The sequence below is a fragment of the Ranitomeya imitator genome, chromosome 7, assembly GCF_032444005.1.
Source record: "Ranitomeya imitator isolate aRanImi1 chromosome 7, aRanImi1.pri, whole genome shotgun sequence".
Classification (NCBI taxonomy): Eukaryota; Metazoa; Chordata; class Amphibia; order Anura; family Dendrobatidae; genus Ranitomeya; species Ranitomeya imitator.
Genome location: NC_091288.1, coordinates 111,419,596 through 111,446,341, shown reverse-complemented (window position 1 = coordinate 111,446,341; position 26,746 = coordinate 111,419,596). Strand labels below are relative to the sequence as shown.

Here is a 26,746-nt window from a genome sequence, read left to right as displayed (position 1 = left end):
GTCTGGTACCTGTGGAAAAGACTTTAACCTGTTGTGCCCTATCCTACATGCCTCATTGTAATGACCTTATACAGCCAAGTAAATGTTCGACTGTTTTAACCCTCCGTCACATACAACTGATCTGACAGGCGCTTCTCTTTTACTTTCATTTCTCCTTCCTCACCAGATTGTGAGGAAACCCCCTCCCTCCAGGTAGTCTCCTGTCTCTTGAAGGTCTGTGAAACCAGATATCACAGTTGGATTTCAGAGCTTCAGGGGAGAGGATATAGCTGCACAGATCTCTCAGGCTCATTGTATGTGAATACGTCACATTCAGTAAGGTTGGTATTTTATGTTTTTATTCATCACAATAGTTTACTTAGCTTGTTTTATGAATGTATAGCACAAAATGTGAGGATATTTCATAGAAATAAGGGAGATTTTATAAAAGAAAGTGTGCTGCTCAGGCATATACAGTAGTTCCCTAACATATTCCTTCTCTTGCTTCAGATTATCTGCTGAAATGGAGAGGAAAATGTACAATTTATCCAAACAACTTGATGTTGAGGAAGTAACAAACATGCTGTTAGATGATAGAGACCTCACACTGAATGAGGATTTAGGAGAGGAAAGTGAGATTGATTCTCATGATGAGGTGGAAGAATGTGTCCTGGATTCTGAAACAGAGCAAGATGGTGACAGTGGTGAGGATGAAGAAGTTGGATCATATTATATTGGAAAAGATAAAAATACTAAATGGAACAAGAAGCCATTCCAGAAAAAAACGTAGGGAACCTTTAAACATTATTACTCACCTTCCTGCAGTAATAGGAACTGCACGTAATGCAAAAACTGCAGTTGAATGCTGGAACAGTATATTTACAGATGACATTCTGGACTCTATTGTCACATATACCAACCAATATATAGACATTATAAAGGACAAGTACATCTGCAACAGAACCATCAAGCCCACAGATGATATAGAACTGCGTGCTTTTTTTGGATTACTGTACCTTGCAGGAGCTTATAGGGCAAATAGACAAAGTTTGGAGGAACTTTGGGGTAAAGATGGGGATGGAGTTGAAAAATTTAGCCTTGTTATGTCCGTAAACAGATTCAAGATTCTAATTCGTTGCCTTCGGTTTGACGACAGAACTACCCGAACCGAACGCAAAACACATGACCGACTTGCTCCAATTCGTGATATATTTCAAAGATTTGTTGTAAACTGTAAACAAAGTTATTACCCTGGAGAGAATCTCACTATTGACGAAATGCTCCCTGGTTTTTGTGGTAGATGTGCCTTTCGTCAATATATTCCATCAAAGCCAAACAAATATGGAATAAAAATTTATGCCCTTGTTAATGCCAGTAAGACCTACACTTACAACCTGGAAGTTTATGCAGGAAAACAACCAGAAGGTCCTTACTGTGTGAGCAACAAACCCATTGATGTTGTAAAAAGACTGGCTGAACCCTTATTTGGATCGGGTCGCAATATTACAGCTGACAATTGGTTTACAAGTTGTGATCTGATTGATTATCTGAAAATTCAGAAGCTGTCATATGTGGGAACTGTAAGAAAAAACAAAAGGGAATTGCCGCCACAGTTTGTAAGTGTGAAAGAGAGACAACAGTACAGCAGTATGTTTGCATTCCATAATGGAAAGGCTTTAGTTTCCTATGTACCACATGCCAAAAAAATCGTACTTCTTCTATCAACACTTCATGATGATGCTGCCATCGATCCTGGGACTGGGGCAGAAAAAAACCCGGAGATAATTACATTTTACAATGCCACCAAAGGGGGTGTGGATACAGCAGATCAGATGTGCTCCACTTTCAACGTCAGCAGAAACATCAAACGCTGGCCAATGGTCATATTTTTTGCTATGTTGAATTTGGGTGGTATAAATTCACAAGTAATTTATCTTGAAAACAAGCTTGAACCACTCCGTAGACGATTGTATCTGAAAAAATTGGCCCATGAACTAGTACTTGGAGAGCTACGCAGGAGAAGCGTGAAAACAATCGGTATCCCCTCTCGCCTTCAAGTTCAGCTCAAAAGGTTCCGCCCAGAAGATGATGGTGAAAAGTCACCATCTGCACCACCTCACAAAAGAAGGAGATGCACCACCTGCCAAACGGAAAGCGGAACCAGAAGGCTTTCAAATTATGAATGTCTCAAATGTCATAAAGCAATTTGCCTGACACATGCAAAAATGGTGTGTAATTCTTGCTATTTGCTCTGCAAGTGTGACTTTTCTGGGGAAACCTCAGCATCTACTTCTGATTGAATATGTTTTTAATAGTACTTAAGGTAACTTAAAATTAAGTTTGTGTTCAAAAATTTTCTTTGTACTTTTTTTGAGAGAGTCGAACTGGGGACTATTTGGCGGGAGTTTTGAAAAGTTTGTATTTCATAGTTATTAGTTTTATGTTAAGTAAATGTTTTTTTTTGCAACTGATTTTGTGTAGTCTCTTTTATTACATCCTTATGAAGGTCACTGATCACTTTTAGAGCACTGAAATTGCAAACATTAGATATTATAGGTATTTTTCCAGCAGGCGCCTGACAGGCACATTGTATGTGAACTCGTTAGTCCGAATATTGTATGTGACGGAGGGTTAATGTATTTATTGTCCCCTGGATTGTATGCTGCAATGCTTCTGGAAGGTGAAAGCTTGGAGCCAGTGGAGGTCTATGGGCCACAAGTAAGTGTGATGCACCCCACACACAGCAGCATACTAGGACTTCGACACGATTTTCCTCTAAGGTGCCAAAGCGTGCAGAAGGAGTAGGTCGTCCACGATCACCTCGCTCAGGCACCTTACAGCTTACAGGATTCTCTGAGGGCATGTTATTAGGCAATTCTGTATTGTTACCCTGAGTATTGCCTTTTTTGTAAAGACCATAATATTTTGCACTAAATAAAAAGGTCCATACCACTGGAACTGTATGGAAGATCTTAAAAAAGAAAAAAAAACTGGAATACCCAAGGGAGCAGTAGAAATAAAATAGAAGCAAAGATTGGGAACTTTTGACCTGTTGACAGATTCCTTTTATCTAGCAGCACATATAATAAGTAGCTCAGTGTCAATACATGACATGTGGTGCAGTCTTAACAATATTGATAACTTCTGACATTATCAGTAAAATTTGTCCGCCTGGGCATTTTTTTATCAACTTGGTGGCAACCTTACCTGTAAGCCTATCACGTAAGTTATTTATGCCATAAATTGTTTACACGGCAGAAATGCTAATTCTGTAAAATACTTGTAGGAAGTGTAAAAGGTCTAATTTTCATCCCTTACTAGATCTCAGATTTTCAACTCCAAAGCTGTATTTTATTAATTTTGCGGGTATCTGCAAATGCATCATTTATAATATGTCACTTTTTTGGTATATTTGCATTACACATAACAATCCAAATATCAGAATCCAAACTTAAAAGGGGTATTCCCATCTCCAAGGTTCTATTCCATTATGTAGTAGGTGTAATAATGATAACATTAGCAAATACCTCCAATTATAAATATAGGCTATGGCGCTTACCCCCGTGCAGGGCATTGCACTGCAATAGCTTAGCGTCCATGCTTACGACCATCAATAACGAACTGTCACTATATGAGTGGTTGTAACCAAGGATTTCTAAGCTACTTCAACGCCCTGCACATGAAGTAAGCAACATAGCTTATCAGTAGAACGGTGCTATGTTTCCAATTGTAGAAATGTGCTAATATTATTATTGCACCTATTACATATTGGGAAATGATCTTGGAGCTGTGAATACCCCTTTACAGCTTCTCAGCCAAAATGCAAACTGTTTAGCAGGGCCCCTTTCTATCATGACATTTCGATAATGTTGTTATTACAGTATATGCCAGAGGAGCCTTTGACCACTCATAGATGAAGACCTGATGCAACGGCTTTCTACCGATTCTTGAATTAAAAAATCAGCAGAAAAAAACATGTTAGCTTTTGTTTCTTTCTTTTTAATAGTAATTGACACTATTAGGGTTATAACATTTTGTAGGCAGACAAGGAACTAAAAATATTATAAGGATTGTAAGGAACTAACATATCGATGACTTATGTAAGGAATAGTTTATTAATATCAGATCGGTGGAGATCCAACACCTGGCACTCCCAAAGATCAACTGTTATCTGCTCCTGTTGTCAGGGCCGTATTTAGAGTTTCTGCTGCCCTAGGCACTTTTAGCGCTGACTCCCCCATTGGTGAGTATGACACTATCGGCAGTGACTTTGGCAAGAATCGCTGTTGTGAAAATAGCCTTTTGCAGCAGATCGGGCAGTTTTTTCGCATCTGCCGCATAACGGATCACTTACAGCAACACTGCGTTCGGCCTCATTCATTCCTTATGGGATTTGTGGCACTTGCTGTGATCTGGCAAATGCGGAACCATACCTCCCAACTCTTGAAGGGAAAGAGGCATAAAAGTTGCGGCAAATTTTAGGCCACGCCTCTGACCACACCCATTTCACAACTAGTCACACCTATATCCAAGTCCCAACCACACCCATTTAGCACTGCTGATCACACTGTTTCATATACAATAATTATAACCAAAAAAAATATGGCCACACAATGCTCCATACTGTATAATAGCCACACATGATGCTCAATACTGTATAATTGCCACACATGATGCTCCATACTGTATAATGGCCACACATGATGCTCCATACTGTATAATGACCCCACATGATGCTCCATACGGTATAATTGCCACACATGATGCTCCATACTGTATTATGGCCACACATGATGCTCCATACTGTATAATGGCCACACATGATGCTCCATACTGTATAATGGCCGCCACACACGATGCTCCATACTTTATAATGGCCACACATGATGCTCCATACTGTATAATGGCCACACATGATGCTCCATACTGTATAATGGCCACACATGATGCTCCATACTGTATAATAGCCACACATGATGCTCCATACTGTATAATGGCCACACAGTGCTCCATCTCCCCCTCCCATGCATGGCTGGCTCAGGCACTGGCTCATCTCCCATCCCCCCCTGTATGCGTGGCTCATCTTCCGTCCCAACCCCCTGTATGCGTGGCTCATTTTCCATCCCCCCCTGTATGCGTGGCTCATCTCCCCCTCCCATGCATGGCTGGCTCAGGCACTGGCTCATCTTCCATCTCCCCCCCCCCCCGCCGTATGCGTGGCTCATCTCTGCCGCCGCCGTCGCCGCCGTCGTCGTCATATGCGTGGCTCATCTCCCGTCCTGGGTCTGGCTGGCTGTATGTGTGGCTCATCGCCGGCTCCCCGACGCTCCCAGTCCCATCCTGTATCATGGCTCCCCGTCCACCGCGGACCTCCTACATCCTCCCCGGCTCCCCCCATCCTCCCTGGCTGTCATCATACTCACGGTCACCTGAGTCACCTCACACACCGCGCAGCAGAAGAGCGGAATCCTCGGAAATTCCTCCACCTCGCTCTGTCCCTGCGCAGCACCATCCTCCTCGTCGTGTGTGTGTGAGCGCCGCGGTCAGGTCAGGTGGTAACGCTCATTTAAGGTGATGAATATGCATGCAGACCAGCCAGCACCGCTGGAGCAGGTGAGGTGAGTATGAGACAGACAGACAGTCACGTCTTCGATGGGGGCTGTGCCAGCACGGAGGCATAAGCGTCAACTGGGGGGGGTTGTGCTGTCTTAAGGTGACCACGCCAGACCGGACTGTATAATAATAAAAAAAAAACCTGCTCAGGTGCCGCCCCCCCCGCATCGCGCCGCCCTAGGCACGTGCCCTCGAGTGCCTAGTGGCAAATACGGCCCTGCCTGTTGTGTCAGAATATAAAAAAATATATGGAACAGAACAATGCAGCCTGGTACATAGCTTAGTGGCCGCTAGATAATACGGCAATTTATCTCATATTCAGTTGAAAGGATGATGATTTATATTACCTGGGAACAGACACTAAATCACATATAGAGCTACAGAGTTCCATTCGATTATTTATAACTGGCCACCTTCAGAGCAGATGATAACTTATTGGTGAGGGATCTTGATGTTGGACCCCCAATGATCATATATTGGTGATCTATCCTATGTGTAGGTCAGCTACGCATTGTTTATTGGCAGCATAATAGTTAATTACAATACCATCATTATAAGGAATAGTATGTGCCAATGACTATTGAAAAACTCAGACTAATCCACAAAGTGCCAGAGGATATACTTGATGCACTATTAAAATGTTTTTCATTCAGATAGTTGATAATGGTTAAGATCCCAGCAGTTGCCTCTTCACATGTTGGTTGAATCAGGGTTTCAGGAAGAATAAATCCATAAGTTCCATTATCTCGCAGCTCAAACGTGTATGAAAAAGGAATTCCTAGATCTGTAGCCCAATCCCTTGATGAACCAGAGTTATTATCTGTTCAAAACAAACGAGTGAATAGATTAATTGAAAGCATTTCACCCCATTCTTTCAATTAACAGCAGTCCAAAACAATTGAAAAGATTTTTACCTGCAATGTCATAAAATATTGGATTGGTAGCAGTGAGCATTTGGCTCATTTTGTAACTTATGTTCAACATAGCAAAGAACTAAAGGCATAATAAAAAGTTGCATATATAGTAAACTCAATATACAGTTGTGCTTATAAGTTTACATACAACAAGCAGAATTTGTAATGTGAACTATTTTTTAAATACATATGAAATTTGAAATGCTGCAAATCATTATTTCAGGAATAATGGTTAGGTAAAGCTATTTATTATCTCAGAATTCAGTGTATCCTATAATTATCATCTGTCATCTGCCACTTTACCATATAGCAACATATTTTAATGTGCCTGCTTAATGATTGGTATAATTCATTGGTTGCATTGTACGATTTACTCACTGTTTGATGTATATCCATGACTGTGGCCACTCTAGATACTATCAGGTGGAAGGTGTCATAGCATGTTGCCAGCCACAATGTGTTTGATCATTTAACCATCCCCTGGTGTGCTGGCCCCAGCTGCCAAACTATCCCCACCCTGGCCCCACAATCCATCTCTTCTGACCCAGCAGTCTGGACTATATATTTAGAACCATCCTTAGGGGTGCATGCAGGTGGGGGTGCACGCAAGCATCCCAAAAGCAAAGCGTCACAGAAGATAAGCGTCGTGATACAGCAGTTATTCCATGGCAGTTAGTCGGGCAGGAGTCAGGTAACCCACACTCTGCACTCCCGTCTATCCATGTGCTTTATTCCTATCCTCCTGTGTTCCCTTGCAATCCACTTACACCGACCAATCCCCCCTCCATCACGACTCATATACATCAGCTCCTCACTCCTTCCCTCTTCCATGTACAGCTCCCATGACCTTCTCACCTTCTTGAAAAACCTCAGTCCATCTTACCCAAACACACTGCACAAAAAAAAACTTCATACAATTCCAAAAACTACTTGCTCTTTATCTTCCTGCTCCTACTGATTTCAGGTGACATCTCCCTCAACCCCAGTCCCCCATCCCCCAACCTCAACCCCTACCCTACCTCACATCGAAACCTTACTAATCTTACTAAGATTATTTGCATTCATTCATCTCCTTCTTTTAATTGTGCCCTTTGGAATCCACGTTCTGTTTGCAACAAACTTCCTTTCCTTCACAATTACTTTCTGAAAAATTCTCTCTATCTGTTGGCCCTCACAGAAACCTGGATTCAGGATTCTGACACTGTCTCTCCTGCTGCCATTTCCCATGGTGGCTTACAATTCTCCCATTCCCTGAGACCCACAAACAGACCTGGTGGTGGAGTCGGCATACTCCTCTCCCCACAATGCACTTTACAGGTCATCCCCCCAGTTCCATCGCTCTCATTCCCTTCTTTTGAAGTCCACACCATCAGGCTCTTCCGTTCCCTTTCCCTCAGAGTAGCGGTCATATACCGGCCCCCAGGCTCACCCACCCACTTCCTGGACCATTTCTCTGTCTGGCTGCCGCACTTCATGTCCTCAGAACTCTTAACCCTTATCCTGGGAGACTTCAACATTCCCATTAACAGCCCCACTTCCACATCTGCATCCCAGCTTCTATCACTAACCACTTCTCTAGGCCTCTCACAGCTCTCAACCTCTGAAACACACAAAGACGGTAACACCCTGGACCTGGTGTTCGCCCAGCTCTGCTCAATCTCCTACCTAGATAACTCACCGCTTCCCCTCTCTGACCACAACATTCCCTCCTTCATGCTCACAAATCCTCGCTCACCCCAGCACCATCCTATATACCATTCAGTCAGAAATCTACATGCCATTAACCCTCATACACTTTCAGACTCCCTACACTCATCATTGTCCCCAATCTCTTCTTTTTCCTGTCCTGATCTGGCGGTACATCACTACAATGACACTCTTAAAAGCACCCTTGAACAAGTTGCTCCCCTCACTCTCAGAACCTCCAAACACAGAGTGAAACAGCCATGGCTCACATCGCAAACCCGATTTCTCCAGCGATGCTCTAGGAGTGCTGAACGCTTATGGAGGAAACACGCACACCAGAAGACTTCATACACTTCAAATTTATGTTAAGGATCTATAATTCTGCCCTTCACCTCACCAAACAGACCTACTTCACCACCCCGATCTCCTCACTAGCCAACAAAACCCCAAGAAACTTTTTGACACCTTTCACTCCCTCCTCAGGCCAAAAGCACAAGCCCCTATCACAAACATTTGTGCTGATGACCTGGCCTCCCACTTTATAGAGAAAATAGACAATATCCGTCAGGAAATCTGCTCCCAATCACCAAGTTCAGTGACTCCCATCCCTCCCTGCATTTCCCCTGGCTCACTCTCCACATTCGATCCCATCACAGAAGAAGAATTCTCCAGGCTCCTCTCCTCTTCTCGTCCGACTACATGCACCACCGACCCCATTCCCTCACATCTCCTCCAGTCTCTCTCTCCAGTCGTCACAAGTCACCTATCCTATAATCTTTAATCTCTCCCTCACCTCTGGCATTTTCCCCTCCTCCTTCAAACACTCTATCATTACTCCATTACTAAAGAAACCCACCCTCAACCCATCCATAAAAATTATTATATTATTGTCCTACTGGAAGACCCAGCAACAACCCATCTTCAATGGTCTTAGTGAGGGAAGTAGGTTGTTGGCCAAAATCTTGCGATACGTGAGCACATCCTTCCTCCCTTCAATACGGTGCAATAGTCCTGTCCTCTCAGCAGAAAAGCACCCCTAAAGTAGGATGTTTCCCCCACCATTCTTCAATGTTGTGACGCTGTTCTTGGGGTTGTACTCATCTTTCTTTCTTTCTCCAAATAAGGCGAATGGAGTTGATACTAGAAAGTTCTATTTTGGTCTCATCTGACCACATGACCTTCTCCCATACCTCCTCTGGATCATCCAATTGTTCATTAATGTACTTCAAATGGGCCTGGACATGTGCTGGCATGAGCAGGGGACATTGCGTGCCCTGCAGGATTTTAATCTTTGACAGCATAGTGTGTAACGAACGGCAATGTTTGAGATAGTGGTCCCAGGTCTGTTCAGGTCATTGAGCAGGTCTTCACATGTAGTTCGGCGCTGATTCTGGACCCTTTTTAGATTCCTCCTTACCCCACGAGGCGAGATCTTTGTCTTGTCGGACACTATTCACACTAGGGCATCCGACAGACAGCGGTAATTCTGCATTCGTCCACTATGCGCTCAGTGGTGCCGGCTAGATTTTATCCAGGTTGTTCCGGGGTTAATCTAGCTGGTACTCGGATTGGAGGCTGGGTCACGCCCACGGCGTTTAAATAGTTCTTCTGAACTTTGGGCGTTGCCGATTATAGCTTGTGTCTTGTACCTGGTGATCTCGGTAAGGAGTGGTGGTCTTGGAGTGGAAATATCATATCTGGTGGTGTATTATCCTTTGTCATATTTCTCCTTCCTATTTGTGTTTTGTTTTGCCCTGTGCACATTATAGTATTTTCCTGAGTGTGCTTGCGGCGTGGTGCGTTTTTGGTTTTCCCTGTCTGTGCTTTCTGTAGGGGTTGGTGTGAGGAATTATCACTGGGTGGATGGTGGAGGTTTCAGATTAGTACTGAAACAGGAGTCAGGGGCAGGCCTGGCGGCCCAGACAAGCACACCATCAGTGATATCTCTGGGAGAGGGACAGACAGGGTTTCCCTAGTCTGAGGGATATCGCAGGGGCCCGGGTTATTAGCTTTAGCCTACCTAGGCTCCCCGTGACAATCTTGTATGGAGTTCCAGACCGAGGAAGGATGACTTGACAGTCATTTTGTGTTTCTTCCATTTTCTAATAATTGTGCAAATAGCTGCTGCCTTCTCATCAAGCTGCTTGCATATAGCCCATCCCAGCCTTGTGCAGGTCTACAATTTTGCCCCTGTTGTCCTTAGACAGCTTTTTGGTCTTGGCCATGGTTGATAGGTTGGAGTGTCACGGACTGGTGTCTTTTTTACAGGTAACAAGTGCAAACAGGTGTAATGAATAAATGAGTGAGTGCAGAGTAGGAGGGCTTCTTAAAGAAAAACTTATATTACCTGTATGAAAGACACCTGTCCACACACTTGATCAGTCGCCTTCCAACCTCTCCACCAAGGCGAAGACTAAAGAGCTGCCTAAGGAAACCAGGTACAAAATTGTAGACCTGTGTCCTTCTGTGATGTACAGTATATGCAGTAGGTTTTCAGTATTTCGTATATGATGTATACACAGCAGTCTTAATATATTCTAAGTGATGTATAGACAATATTTCTCCTATGGACACCCCTCATTTATTCAGTTCATGATCTTTTCCAAGTTAATATCTTCACTCTCTCTTTTTATTTTTCTGTCAATATAGTGATATAAGGACTTAGATTTTCTGGAAAGATTTGAAGTTTTGATACCATTTATTTTATCATAAAGTGTATTAAAAAAGGGAACAAAAGCTCCAAATGCATTAAAACAGTGAAAAAAAATCCAGTTCACAGTGCAGTAAAACTGAACTGGAAACATCATTCCTCAGGACTATAGCGATGCCAAACTTTTAACGTTTAGTTTTTATTTAAGTATTAAATAAATATCAGAAATTTGTAAAAAAAAAAAAAAACTACAAAAAAGTTGTGTGTGTCATTTTCTTAGATTAGTAACAATCAAATTTGCTTTTTGTGTTGCGAGCGAACGGTTTATTGATACAATTTTGTTGTACATATGACAGTTTGATAGCTTCTCTTCACATTTTTTGTTCTCGATGCAGCAACTGAAAAAACAGTTTTGAAGTTTCGATTTTCTTCAATTTATGCTTTTTATTGTGCAGTTTATTTAATTTTTATATTGTTACATTACACTTTTATGATCACGGAATTACCAAGTATGTTTTTTTTCAATTTCTCTATTTTTAAAAAGGTAAAAAGAATGATTGGAATTTTTTTCCACATATTTTTCTAAACATTTTTTTTTATTTCATTTTAGATACCTTGGCTGTACCTGAACATGTGATCAACTGATCACTTGTTCTACATATTGCAATACCACAGAACTGCAGTCTATACCATCGAAACCTTCAAAAAGAACCTGAAGACCCACCTCTTCCGACAAGCCTACAACCTGCAGTAACCACCGATCGACCAAACCGCTGCATGACCAGCTCTACCCTCACCTACTGTATTCTCACCTATCCCTTGTAGATTGTGAGCCTTCGCGGGCAGGGTCCTCTCTCCTCCTGCACCAGTTATGACTTGTATTGTTTAAGATTATTGTACTTGTTTTTATGTATACCCCTCCTCACATGTAAAGCGCCATGGAATAAATGGCGCTATAACAATAAATAATAATAATGATAATATAATTAAAATCAAGGTCTTGCATGCTTCTTAATGAATAAGGGGCATCTGAAAAGAGGCAAAAGTGGCATGCGCCTCTGTGCATCTCGCAATAAATCTTACTCCACTCAGAGACTGAAGTAAGATTTCTAGTGTAAGGAATACCACAGCTCGTCATGAATTAGATTTGCTTCTGCTCCAGCCCCACTCATTTTAGCAGAGCTGGAGTGTGGGGGCCACAGTGTGGAAAATTGGGTGAAAATGACAAAAGTCACAATTTTTGTGCAACCTCAAAATTTGGAACCTTATTGTTTCGTTCCAAATTTATTGTAAAAAACTTTGATGGTTCAGGGTCTTTGCACCTAATGAACAACATAAACGTACAAACATTTATTTGTCTTATATACTTACACAGTATGTGAGATGCAGATCCATATCTATACTGAGCACCATGAGTTTCTGCAATTTTTGTAGCCGCCATCTCCCCGACTGACAACTGCAGAAATAATATTTGATATTTAAAATTCCGACTTATTGTCTATATACAAGAAGACCATTTTAGAGAATATTCCCACGGCCCAAAAATCTGTATTTCTTTTTCTGGAAATTTACAGTTAGAAAGCAGTTCATTGTTAATAGAGGAAGTGTACAATGAGATGGTACTCAGAATCTGGAAAAGTATTTTCCAAGTGTAAAATTCCAAATGCCATTAAATTGCGAAAAAAAAATCCTGCAATGCCGACAATGTATTTTTTTTTTTTTTTTTTATGGTGTTCATTATGTGGTAAAAAATGATTGAGCATTATGATTTATCACATTAGCACAATTACCTTGATAAGAAATTCTACTTTTATTTTTACTATTTTAGTGGCAAAATAATTTTAGAGATTTGTAACAAAAATAAGGAAAGACATTTTGTTTGGGATGCCATTTTGAAACCCATAACTGTTTTATTTTTACATTGATTGAGCTGAATGAAGATATGTTTTTGCCTGATGAGATGATGTTTTCATTGATACAATTTTAGTATAAATATTTTGTTGTGATCTCTTATTGTTTTTTTTTGTGTCGCGACACCGACTAAAACACAATTCTGGTATTTTGAATCTTTTTCTCTGTATGATATTTACAAGCAGGTTAATTCATTTTATATTTTAATATATCAATCTTTTATGGTTTCAGTGATAACATACGTTTATTTTTTATATCTCTATTTTTAATGATGCCTGCAATTATCTGATCATTTATTCTATATATTACTATATATGTATTTCTTGTGACCTTATTTGAATGAATGGAGTCCTATGGATAAGAGATGGAGGAAAGGTGCAATTCGCCTTATCTGCCTAGAGCACTGAAATAACTTGTCTCAGCCTTGGTCAAGCAATATATGGTGTTCATCATCTTTGATGTCTCAGGCTACGTGCACACGTTGCGGAAAGTCCTGCGGATTTTTCCGGACTAATTTTGGTAAATCCGCAAGTAAACCGCACTGCGGATTACCTGCGGAATTACCGCGGATTAACGGCTTTTTTTGCGTTTTTTTGTGCGGATTTCACATGCGGTTTTACACCTGCAGATTCCTATTATGGAGCAGGTGTAAACCGCTGTGGAATCAGCACAAAGAAATGTGCACTGTGGAATAAACAATGCTACGTTTCCACGCGTTTTTTTCCGCAGCATGTGCACTGCGGATTTGTTTTACATAGGTTTACATCATACTGTAAACACAGGGAAAACAGCTGCTAATCCGCAGCATCAAAACCGCTTCGGATCCGCAGCAAAATCCGGAGCTCAAAGACAATTAATGTCACTGTCTATAATTTTGATGTTAACTCTTTTCTGTTTCCTTAAGGGTATACAGACATCATCTTTTTTAGTCATATTCTACCTGGAATCCACCAAAAAAAGCACTAAAAAAATAGGGAAAAAGAATGCACTGCAAAGTCAATACAGCTTACTGTGCACATGTTCCATCTTTTGTCACTTCTGTTAGTCGCTTAAGGCATTGGAAGCAGTTACACGGCTAAAAGAAGTGACCTGAGCATTGTACAGGTGGCTGCTAGGGTTGAGCGACCTTGACCTTTTTAGAGTCGAGTCGTGTTTCGCGAAACCTGACTATCTTAGAAGTCGAGTCGAGTGGAATCGGCCGATTATGGCGAAAAGTCGGGTATCGCCTGAAACACGAAACCCAATGCAAGTCAATGGGGGAGCATAGTCGGCAGTGAGTGGAGGCCAGGAAAACACCTACACTGCCCATTTTAATGGCAAAAACATCCATTCTTGTTACAGAAGCTTGTCAATCGTAATTTAGCTTATAATAATTGGAAGGCATTTGAAATTGGGGGTCATTTGGCTAAAGTTGTGGGGGGTAGTGCTGGTTCAAGTAATTAGAGGGCCCAGTAAATCTGGACCACGTCACGGCAGTGGAGCAGGGAGAGGTAAGTATTTCAACTTTGCAAGTGCTGTGATCCTGAACAAGCAGGGGGGGCCCACTCGTTGGCATTGGCACTGGCACAGGGCCTCTCAAAGTACAGCGGTGTGTTTGCACGGCGGGGGCGCCTCACACCGGCAGCAACACTTTTGCGTACTATGAGAGGCCCTGTGCCAGTGACGTCGCCAACTAGTATTCCTCCCCCCACGTGATGAAGGAACCTGCACTTTCATCTGCACCTTCCTCTTTGTCCCCGTGTAAGGTGGTATGGTATGCGGGAAGAGGAACCTGACTTTCAGCAGGGTCACAATCTTGCTGTGTAGCGTGCACGGGGAATTTTGCGTTATGGGTCAATGTACCAGCAGACTCATCTATCACTGGCTGGGCAATGGGCAGGATGAAGAGGAAACACAGATATAGGCCCAAAGAATAAAGTTGGCTAAATGCAGTTCAAAATTGGTAACACAGGACTAACCAGGGGGCATTGCAATGGAGGACAACTGGAATGAGAGGCTGACACAGAGAGTAGGCCCAAATCAGTAAGTAGTCGAAATGCAGTTCAAAATTGGCAACCGTAGTAAACAGGCGGCACAGCTTTGTTCAGTGGAGGAGAACAGCAAGGAGTGGCAGACACCGATAGTAGGCCCCAACCCAACTAGTAGGCCAAATGCAGTCTAACATTAACAACTACTTAACGAGAGCCTGAAAATGGAATTTCAGGACAGGAAACCAGGAGAACAGCAAGGAGTGGCAGACACCGATAGTAGGCCCCAAACCAACTAGTACACCAAATGCAGTTGTTCCATTTAACCACAATTTAATGAGAGCCTGAAGATAGAAGTTCAGGAAAGGCAACCTGGAGAACACCTTGGAGTGTAACACACAATCTCTCTACACCCGATACCCAATTTGTAGGCCTAATGCAGTGTAGTTTTCAACAACTACTACACGAGAGTCGGAAGATCAAAGCAATGTGGACGAAACCTGGGGAACACCTTGGAGTGTAACACACCGTCTCTCTACACCCCATACCCAATTTGTAGGCCTAATGCAGTGTAGTTTTCTACAACTACTAAACGAGAGTCGGAAGACCGAAGCAATGTGGACGAAACCTGGGGAACACCTTGGAGTGGAACACACCATCTCTCTACACCCCATACCCAATTTGTAGGCCTAATGCAGTGTAGTTTCCAACAACTACTAAACAAGAGCATGAAGATCGAAGCAATGGACAGGAAACCTGGAGAACACCTTGGAGTGGAACACACCATCTCTCTACACCCCATACCCAATTTGTAGGCCTAATGCAGCGTAGTTTCCAACAACTACTAAACGAGAGCATGAAGATCGAAGCAATGGAGAGGAAACCTGGGGAACACCTTGGAGTGTAACACACCGTCTCTCTACACCCCATACCCAATTTGTAGGCCTAATGCAGTGTAGTTTCCAACAACTACTAAACGAGAGCCGGAAGATCGAAGCTCAGGAAAGGCAACCTGGAGAACACCTTGGAGTGGAACACACCATCTCTCTACACCCCATACCCAATTTGTAGGCCTAATGCAGTGTAGTTTCCAACAACTACTAAACGAGAGCATGAAGATCGAAGCAATGGACAGGAAACCTGGAGAACACCTTGGAGTGGAACACACCATCTCTCTACACCCCATACCCAATTTGTAGGCCTAATGCAGCGTAGTTTCCAACAACTACTAAACGAGAGCATGAAGATCGAAGCAATGAAGAGGAAACCTGGGGAACACCTTGGAGTGTAACACACCATCTCTCTACACCCCATACCCAATTTGTAGGCCTAATGCAGTGTAGTTTCCAACAACTACTAAACGAGAGCCGGAAGATCGAAGCTCAGGAAAGGCAACCTGGAGAACACCTTGGAGTGGAACACACCATCTCTCTACACCCCATACCCAATTTGTAGGCCTAATGCAGCGTAGTTTCCAACAACTACTAAACGAGAGCATGAAGATCGAAGCATTGGCGAGGAAACCTGGGGAACACCTTGGAGTGGAACACACCATCTCTCTACACCCCATACCCAATTTGTAGGCCTAATGCAGTGTAGTTTCCAACAACTACTAAACGAGAGCATGAAGATCGAAGCAATGGAGAGGAAACCTGGGGAACACCTTGGAGTGGAACACACCATCTCTCTACACCCCATACTCAATTTGTAGGCCTAATGCAGTGTAGTTTCCAACAACTACTAAACGAGAGCATGAAGATCGAAGCAATGGACAGGAAACCTGGGGAACACCTTGGAGTGGAACACACCATCTCTCTACACCCCATACCCAATCTGTAGGCCTAATGCAGTGTAGTTTCCAACAACTGCTAAACGAGAGTCGGAAGATCGAAGCAATGTGGACGAAACCTGGGGAACACCTTGGAGTGTAACACACCGTCTCTCTACACCCCATACCCAATTTGTAGGCCTAATGCAGTGTAGTTTTCTACAACTACTAAACGAGAGTCGGAAGACCGAAGCAATGTGGACGAAACCTGGGGAAGACCTTGGAGTGGAACACACCATCTCTCTACACCCCATACCCAATTTGTAGGCCTAATGCAGTGTAGTTTCCAACAACTACTAAACGAGAGCATGAAGATCGAAGCAATGGACAGGAAACCTGGGGAACACCTTGGAGTGGAACACACCATCTCTCTACACCCCATACCCAATTTTTAGGCCTAATGCAGCGTAGTTTCCAACAACTACTAAACGAGAGCCAGAAGATCGAAGCTCAGGAAAGGCAACCTGGAGAACACCTTGGAGTGGAACACACCATCTCTCTACACCCCATGCCCAATTTGTAGGCTTAATGCAGCGTAGTTTCCAACAACTACTAAACGAGAGCATGAAGATCGAAGCAATGGAGAGGAAACCTGGGGAACACCTTGGAGTGGAACACACCATCTCTCTACACCCCATACCCAATTTGTAGGCCTAATGCAGCGTAGTTTCCAACAACTACTAAACGAGAGCCAGAAGATCGAAGCAATGGAGAGGAAACCTGGGGAACACATTGGAGTGTAACACACCATCTCTCTACACCCCATACCCAATTTGTAGGCCTAATGCAGTGTAGTTTCCAACAACTACTAAACGAGAGCCGGAAGATCGAAGCTCAGGAAAGGCAACCTGGAGAACACCTTGGAGTGGAACACACCATCTCTCTACACCCCATACCCAATTTGTAGGCCTAATGCAGCGTAGTTTCCAACAACTACTAAACGAGAGCATGAAGATCGAAGCAATGGAGAGGAAACCTGGGGAACAGCTTGGAGTGTTACACACCATCTCTCTGCACCCCATACCCAATTTGTAGGCCTAATGCAGCGTAGTTTCCAACAACTACTAAACGAGAGCATGAAGATCGAAGCAATGGAGAGGAAACCTGGGGAACACCTTGGAGTGTAACACACCATCTCTCTACACCCCATACCCAATTTGTAGGCCTAATGCAGCGTAGTTTCCAACAACTACTAAACGAGAGCCGGAAGATCGAAGCTCAGGAAAGGCAACCTGGAGAACACCTTGGAGTGGAACACACCATCTCTCTACACCCCATACCCAATTTGTAGGCCTAATGCAGTGTAGTTTCCAACAACTACTAAACGAGAGCCGGAAGATCGAAGCTCAGGAAAGGCAAACTGGAGAACACCTTGGAGTGGAACACACCATCTCTCTACACCCCATACCCAATTTGTAGGCCTAATGCAGCGTAGTTTCCAACAACTACTAAACGAGAGCATGAAGATCGAAGCAATGGAGAGGAAACCTGGGGAACAGCTTGAGTGTTACACACCATCTCTCTGCACCCCATACCCAATTTGTAGGCCTAATGCAGCGTAGTTTCCAACAACTACTAAACGAGAGCATGAAGATCGAAGCAATGGAGAGGAAACCTGGGGAACACCTTGGAGTGTAACACACCATCTCTCTACACCCCATACCCAATTTGTAGGCCTAATGCAGCGTAGTTTCCAACAACTACTAAACGAGAGCCGGAAGATCGAAGCTCAGGAAAGGCAACCTGGAGAACACCTTGGAGTGGAACACACCATCTCTCTACACCCCATACCCAATTTGTAGGCCTAATGCAGCGTAGTTTCCAACAACTACTAAACGAGAGCATGAAGATCAAAGCAATGGAGAGGAAACCTGGGGAACACCTTGGAGTGTAACACACCATCTCTCTACACCCCATACCCAATTTGTAGGCCTAATGCAGCGTAGTTTCCAACAACTACTAAACGAGAGCATGAAGATCGAAGCAATGGAGAGGAAACCTGGGGAACACCTTGGAGTGTAACACACCATCTCTCTACACCCCATACCCAATTTGTAGCCCTAATGCAGTGTAGTTTCCAACAACTACTAAACGAGAGTCGGAAGACCGAAGCAATGTGGACGAAACCTGGGGAACACCTTGGAGTGGAACACACCATCTCTCTACACCCCATACCCAATTTGTAAGCCTAATGCAGGGTAGTTTTCTACAACTACTAAACGAGAGTCGGAAGACCGAAGCAATGTGGATGAAACCTGGGGAACACCTTGGAGTGGAACACACCATCTCTCTACACCCCATACCCAATTTGTAGGCCTAATGCAGTGTAGTTTCCAACAACTACTAAACGAGAGCATGAAGATTGAAGCAATGGACAGGAAACCTGGGGAACACCTTGGAGTGGAACACACCATCTCTCTACACCCCATACCCAATTTGTAGGCCTAATGCAGTGTAGTTTCCAACAACTGCTAAACGAGAGTCGGAAGATCGAAGCAATGTGGACGAAACCTGGGGAACACCTTGGAATGTAACACACCGTCTCTCTACACCCCATACCCAATTTGTAGGCCTAATGCAGTGTAGTTTTCTACAACTACTAAACGAGAGTCGGAAGACCGAAGCAATGTGGACGAAACCTGGGGAAGACCTTGGAGTGGAACACACCATCTCTCTACACCCCATACCAAATTTGTAGGCCTAATGCAGTGTAGTTTCCAACAACTACTAAACGAGAGCATGAAGATCGAAGCAATGGACAGGAAACCTGGGGAACACCTTGGAGTGGAACACACCATCTCTCTACACCCCATACCCAATTTTTAGGCCTAATGCAGCGTAGTTTCCAACAACTACTAAACGAGAGCCAGAAGATCGAAGCTCAGGAAAGGCAACCTGGAGAACACCTTGGAGTGGAACACACCATCTCTCTACACCCCATGCCCAATTTGTAGGCCTAATGCAGCGTAGTTTCCAACAACTACTAAACGAGAGCATGAAGATCGAAGCAATGGAGAGGAAACCTGGGGAACACCTTGGAGTGGAACACACCATCTCTCTACACCCCATACCCAATTTGTAGGCCTAATGCAGCGTAGTTTCCAACAAATACAAAACGAGAGCCGGAAGATCGAAGCTCAGGAAAGGCAACCTGGAGAACACCTTGGAGTGGAACACACCATCTCTCTACACCTCATACCCAATTTGTAGGCCTAATGCAGCGTAGTTTCCAACAACTACTAAACGAGAGCATGAAGATCGAAGCAATGGAGAGGAAACCTGGGGAACACCTTGGAGTGTAACACACCATCTCTCTACACCCCATACCCAATTTGTAGGCCTAATGCAGCGTAGTTTCCAACAACTACTAAACGAGAGCATGAAGATCGAAGCAATGGAGAGGAAACCTGGGGAACACCTTGGAGTGTAACACACCATCTCTCTACACCCCATACCCAATTTGTAGGCCTAATGCAGCGTAGTTTCCAACAACTACTAAACGAGAGCCGGAAGATCGAAGCTCAGGAAAGGCAACCTGGAGAACACCTTGGAGTGGAACACACCATCTCTCTACACCCCATACCCAATTTGTAGGCCTAATGCAGCGTAGTTTCCAACAACTACTAAACGAGAGCATGAAGATCAAAGCAATGGAGAGGAAACCTGGGGAACACCTTGGAGTGTAACACACCATCTCTCTACACCCCATACCCAATTTGTAGGCCTAATGCAGCGTAGTTTCCAACAACTACTAAACGAGAGCATGAAGATCGAAGCAATGGAGAGGAAACCTGGGGAACACCTTGGAGTGTAACACACCATCTCTCTACACCCCATACCCAATTTGTAGCCCTAATGCAGTGTAGTTTCCAACAACTACTAAACGAGAGTCGGAAGACCGAAGCAATGTGGACGAAACCTGGGGAACACCTTGGAGTGGAACACACCATCTCTCTACACCCCATACCCAATTTGTAGGTCTAATGCAGTGTAGTTTTCTACAACTACTAAACGAGAGTCGGAAGACCGAAGCAATGTGGACGAAACCTGGGGAACACCTTGGAGTGGAACACACCATCTCTCTACACCCCATACCCAATTTGTAGGCCTAATGCAGTGTAGTTTCCAACAACTACTAAACGAGAGCATGAAGATCGAAGCAATGGACAGGAAACCTGGGGAACACCTTGGAGTGGAACACACCATCTCTCTACACCCCATACCCAATTTGTAGGCCTAATGCAGCGTAGTTTCCAACAACTGCTAAACGAGAGTCGGAAGATCGAAGCAATGTGGACGAAACCTGGGGAACACCTTGGAGTGTAACACACCGTCTCTCTACACCCCATACCCAATTTGTAGGCCTAATGCAGTGTAGTTTTCTACAACTACTAAACGAGAGTCGGAAGACCGAAGCAATGTGGACGAAACCTGGGGAAGACCTTGGAGTGGAACACACCATCTCTCTACACCCCATACCCAATTTGTAGGCCTAATGCAGTATAGTTTCCAACAACTACTAAACGAGAGCATGAAGATCGAAGCAATGGACAGGAAACCTGGGGAACACCTTGGAGTGGAACACACCATCTCTCTACACCCCATACCCAATTTTTAGGCCTAATGCAGCGTAGTTTCCAACAACTACTAAACGAGAGCCAGAAGATCGAAGCTCAGGAAAGGCAACCTGGAGAACACCTTGGAGTGGAACACACCATCTCTCTACACCCCATGCCCAATTTGTAGGCCTAATGCAGCGTAGTTTCCAACAACTACTAAACGAGAGCATGAAGATCGAAGCAATGGAGAGGAAACCTGGGGAACACCTTGGAGTGGAACACACCATCTCTCTACACCCCATACCCAATTTGTAGGCCTAATGCAGCGTAGTTTCCAACAACTACAAAACGAGAGCCGGAAGATCGAAGCTCAGGAAAGGCAACCTGGAGAACACCTTGGAGTGGAACACACCATCTCTCTACACCCCATACCCAATTTGTAGGCCTAATGCAGCGTAGTTTCCAACAACTACTAAACGAGAGCATGAAGATCGAAGCAATGGAGAGGAAACCTGGGGAACACCTTGGAGTGTAACACACCATCTCTCTACACCCCATACCCAATTTGTAGGCCTAATGCAGCGTAGTTTCCAACAACTACTAAACGAGAGCATGAAGATCGAAGCAATGGAGAGGAAACCTGGGGAACACCTTGGAGTGTAACACACCATCTCTCTACACCCAATACCCAATTTGTAGGCCTAATGCAGTGTAGTTTCCAACAACTACTAAACGAGAGCCGGAAGATCGAAGCTCAGGAAAGGCAACCTGGAGAACACCTTGGAGTGGAACACACCATCTCTCTACACCCCATACCCAATTTGTAGGCCTAATGCAGCGTAGTTTCCAACAACTACTAAACGAGAGCATGAAGATCGAAGCAATGGAGAGGAAACCTGGGGAACACCTTGGAGTGGAACACACCATCTCTCTACACCCCATACCCAATTTGTAGGCCTAATGCAGTGTAGTTTCCAACAACTACTAAACGAGAGCATTAAGATCGAAGCAATGGCGAGGAAACCTGGGGCACACCTTGGGGAGGCAGACACCGTTAGTAGGCCCTACCAAAGTTGTACCCCCAATGCAGTTTTAAAATTCCTAGAGGCTGAAAACAAGACTATTGACGCTCAGCTTTTTTCAAAGGAACACAGCTGAATTGAGTGGCGCAGACAGACACAGGTAGTAGGACTTAAACCAAAAATGTGGCTCACTGCAGCTTAAAAAAGTTACAGGGGTACACAAGCAGCAGTGCTCTGGGCAGTGGAGGACAATTTCAATAGTGGACCGCAGACAGACTTTGTACGCCTACTATTAAAAAAAGGATGCTCTATGCAATTAAAAATAGGTTCCAGGGGTCCACGGACAGCAGTGGTGTGGTCAGTGGACGAGTATTGGAAGGAGGGACCGCAGACAGGCATAGTAGGCCTAACATAACAAAATTAGGCTGTAGACACTGTAAAATTGGTTCCAGGGGTACACGGGCAGCAGTGGTGTTGTCAGCGGAGGAAAATTGGAATTAGGGACTGCAGACAGACTTTGTAGGCTGTCCCCTGTGGACCATGCATCCAACACATTAACCCAGTGCGCCGTAATGGACACGTAACTTTTTGTGGACATGCCTACTGGTCCATGCGTCTCTTGTCAGGTGCACCTTTCTACTGTTTGATTGCCCGAGTGCTATGACAATGCAGACTTTTTCATGCCGCTGGAGGGCTGGGATGGCTTTTCTCACAAAAGAAATGTCGACTGGGTAGCTTGAACCGTTGCACAGCGTAGTTCATATGGGCTTTCTAAATATAAAACAAAGAAAAAAAGGAGGCTACATGCACTTTCAGCTGGGTTCCAGGGGTACACGGCCAGCATTGGTCTGGTCACTGGAGAACTATTGGAAGGAAGGACCGCAGACAGGCTTCGAAGGCCTAACATAATAACAGATGGCTGTAGGCAATTTTAAATTGGTTCCAGGGGTACACGGGCAGCAGTGGTGTGGTCAGTGGAGGCCTAGTGGAAGGAGTGACCGCAGACAGGCATCGAAGGCCTAACATAATAACACATGGCTGTAGGCAATTTTAAATTGGTTCCAGGGGAACACGGGCAGCAGTGGCCTGGTCAGTGTAGTAGTAGTAGAAAGAACGGACCGCAGACAGGCTTCGAAGGCCTAACATAATAAAATTGGGCTGGCTGTAGGCAATTTTAAATTGGTTCCAGGGGTACACGGGCAGCAGTGGTGTGGTCAGTGGAGGCATAGTGGAAGGAGTGACCGCAGACAGGCATCGAAGGCCTAACATAATAACACATGGCTGTAGGCAATTTTAAATTGGTTCCAGGGGAACACAGGCAGCAGTGGCCTGGTCAGTGTAGTAGTAGTAGAAAGAACGGACCGCAGACAGGCTTCGAAGGCCTAACATAATAAAATTGGGCTGGCTGTTGGCAATTTTAAATTGGTTCCAGGGGTACACGGGCAGCAGTGGTGTGGTCAGTGGAGGCCTAGTGGAAGGAGGGACCGCAGACAGGCTTCGAAGGCCTAACATAAAAAAATAGGGCTGTTGGCAATTTAAAATTGGTTCCAGTGGTACACGGGCAGCAGTACAATGGTCAGTGGAGGCCTAGTGGAAGGAGGGACCGCAGACAGGCTTCGAAGGTCTAACATAAAAAAATAGGGCTGTTGGCAATTTAAAATTGGTTCCAGGGGTACACGGGCAGCAGTACAATGGTCAGTGGAGGCCTAGTGGAAGGAGGGACCGCAGACAGGCTTCGAAGGTCTAACATAAAAAAATAGGGCTGTTGGCAATTTATAATTGGTTCCAGTGGTACAAGGGCAGCAGTACAATGGTCAGTGGAGGCCTAGTGGAAGGAGGGACCGCAGACAGGCTTCGAAGGCCTAACATAAAAAAATAGGGCTGTTGGCTATTTAAAATTGGTTCCAGGGGTACACGGGCAGCAGTACATTGGTCAGTGGAGGCCTAGTGGAAGGAGGGACCGCAGACAGGCTTCGAAGGCCTAACATAACAAAAATGTCAATACAATGGTATTGTCAGTGCCAGGCATTGAAGGATGTCAGCGCATAGACTAAACATTGGTGGAGCTGTGAGAGATAATTTTGCAAGTGGTAGAGCACTGTTTGAGCTGGGGGGGGGAACTGTCTTGTGGCCGGCGGTACAGGCCCAGGGCCCCTCATATTACAACGGTGTGTCTGACGTTGGGTGCGCACCACCACCGCCAGAGACACTTTATTGTACTATGAGGGACCCAGTGGCAGTGCCGTCGACCAAAAGCGGGCACACCCACCTCTTCAGACAAACAGCACTCTCACGGGTGCTGGCGCCAAGTGGCGATACCACGGCCCCGTGTGGGGAGTTTGGCCATTTAGTGAGGTGTAAACATGTCGTATGCTGGACAATCAGGTGCAGAAAATTACGAGATTGGAAAAGTCATTCAGAATAGTCCACAGGCAAGACCTTTTCATAGGAAAGCTAGGTGTCAGCCGGGCAAGGTGGGGCAAAAGATTTCGAAATCCAGTTGTGGTTCATTTTAATGAAGGTTAGATCATCTACATTTTGGGTAGCCAGATGAGTCCTTTTTTCTGTTAGTATTGAACCTGCAGCACTGAATACTCTTTCTGATAGGACACTAGCTGCCGGGCAAGCAAGCTCCTGCAATGCATATTCTGCCAATTCTGGCCAGGTGTCTAATTTGGATGCCCAGTAATCAAATGGGAATGACGGTTGAGGGAGAACGTCGATAAGGGATGAAAAATAGTTTGTAACCATACTGGACAAATGTTGTCTCCTGTCACTTTGAATTGATGCTGCAGTACCTGTCCTGTCTGCGGTCATAGCAAAATCACTCCACAACCTGGTCAGAAAACCCCTCTGGCCAACGCCACTTCTGATTTCTGCCCCTCTAACACCTCTGGTCTGCTGGCCCCTGCAGCTCGTGTGAGAACGATCACGGGCGCTGTGTGCAGGGAATGCCAGAAGCAAACGGTCAACAAGAGTTGATTGTTTGGTTGCTAATATTATTTCCAAGTTGTCATGTGGCATTATATTTTGCAATTTGCCTTTATAGCGAGGATCAAGGAGGCAGGCCAACCAGTAATCGTCATCGTTCATCATTTTAGTAATGCGTGTGTCCCTTTTGAGGATACGTAAGGCATAATCCGCCATGTGGGCCAAAGTTCCAGTTCTCAAATCTGCGGTTGTGCTTGGTTGAGGGGCAGTTTCAGGCAAATCCACGTCACTTGTGTCCCTCCAAAAACCAGAACCCGGCCTTGCCGCGCCAACAATTTCCAGTGGCCCCGGAAAAGCTTCCTCATTAAAAATGTAATCATCCCCATCATCCTCCTCGTCCTCCTCCTCCTCTTCGCCCGCTACCTCGTCCTGTACACTGCCCTGGCCAGACAATGGCTGACTGTCATCAAGGCTTTCCTCTTCCTCAGCTGCAGACGCCTGATCCTTTATGTGCGTCAAACTTTGCATCAGCAGACGCATTAGGGGAATGCTCATGCTTATTATGGCGTTGTCTGCATTAACCAGCCGTGTGCATTCCTCAAAACACTGAAGGACGTGACACATGTCTTGAATCTTCGACCACTGCACACCTGACAACTCCATGTCTGCCATCCTACTGCCTGCCCGTGTATGTGTATCCTCCCACAAAAACATAACAGCCCGCCTCTGTTCACACAGTCTCTGAAGCATGTGCAGTGTTGAGTTCCACCTTGTTGCAACGTCTATGATTAGGCGATGCTGGGGAAGGTTCAAAGAACGCTGATAGGTCTGCATACGGCTGGAGTTTACGGGCGAACGGCGGATATGTGAGCAAAGTCCACGCACTTTGAGGAGCAGGTCGGATAACCCCGGATAACTTTTCAGGAAGCACTGCACCACCAGGTTTAAGGTGTGAGCCAGGCAAGGAATGTGTTTCAGTTGGGAAAGGGAGATGGCAGCCATGAAATTCCTTCCGTTATCACTCACTACCTTGCCTGCCTCAAGATCTACAGTGCCCAGCCACGACTGCGTTTCTTTCTGCAAGAACTCGGACAGAACTTCCGCGGTGTGTCTGTTGTCGCCCAAACACTTCATAGCCAATACAGCCTGCTGACGTTTGCCAGTAGCTGCCCCATAATGGGAGACTTGGTGTGCAACAGTGGCAGCTGCGGATGGAGTGGTTGTGCGACTGCGGTCTGTGGACGAGCTCTCGCTTCTGCAGGAGGACGAGGAGGAGGAGGAGGGGGTGCGAACGGCTACAGCCAACTGTTTCCTAGACCGTGGGCTAGGCAGAACTGTCCCAAACTTGCTGTCCCCTGTGGACCCTGCATCCACAACATTCACCCAGTGTGCCGTGATGAACACGTAACGTCCCTGGCCATGCCTACTGGTCCATGCATCTGTTGTCAGGTGCACCTTTGTGCTCACAAATTGCCTGAGTGCATGGACGATGCGCTCTTTAACATGCTGGTGGAGGGCTGGGATGGCTTTTCTGGAAAAAAACTGTCGACTGGGTAGCTCGTAGCGTGGTACAGCGTAGTCCATCAGGGCTTTGAAAGCTTCGCTTTCAACTAACCGGTAGGGCATCATCTCTAACGAGATTAGTCTAGCTATGTGGGCGTTCAAACCCTGTGTACGCGGATGCGA

At 44.9% G+C, this 26,746-nt stretch overlaps 1 protein-coding gene across 1 annotated transcript in view; it reads right to left on the bottom strand.

Annotated features, from left to right (window-relative positions):
• Window positions 1–6,088: 6,088 nt before the first annotated feature.
• Window positions 6,089–26,746, bottom strand: part of LOC138644860 (carboxypeptidase O-like) — a 219,142-nt gene continuing 198,484 nt past the window's right edge. The window contains exons 10-11 of the mRNA XM_069733748.1: window positions 12,214–12,298; window positions 6,089–6,412 (exon numbers count right to left, since the gene is read on the bottom strand). Of these exons, the coding sequence (XP_069589849.1) occupies window positions 6,144–6,412; window positions 12,214–12,298 (354 nt within the window). The 3' untranslated portion in view covers window positions 6,089–6,143. The remainder of the gene's footprint in view (window positions 6,413–12,213; window positions 12,299–26,746) is intronic.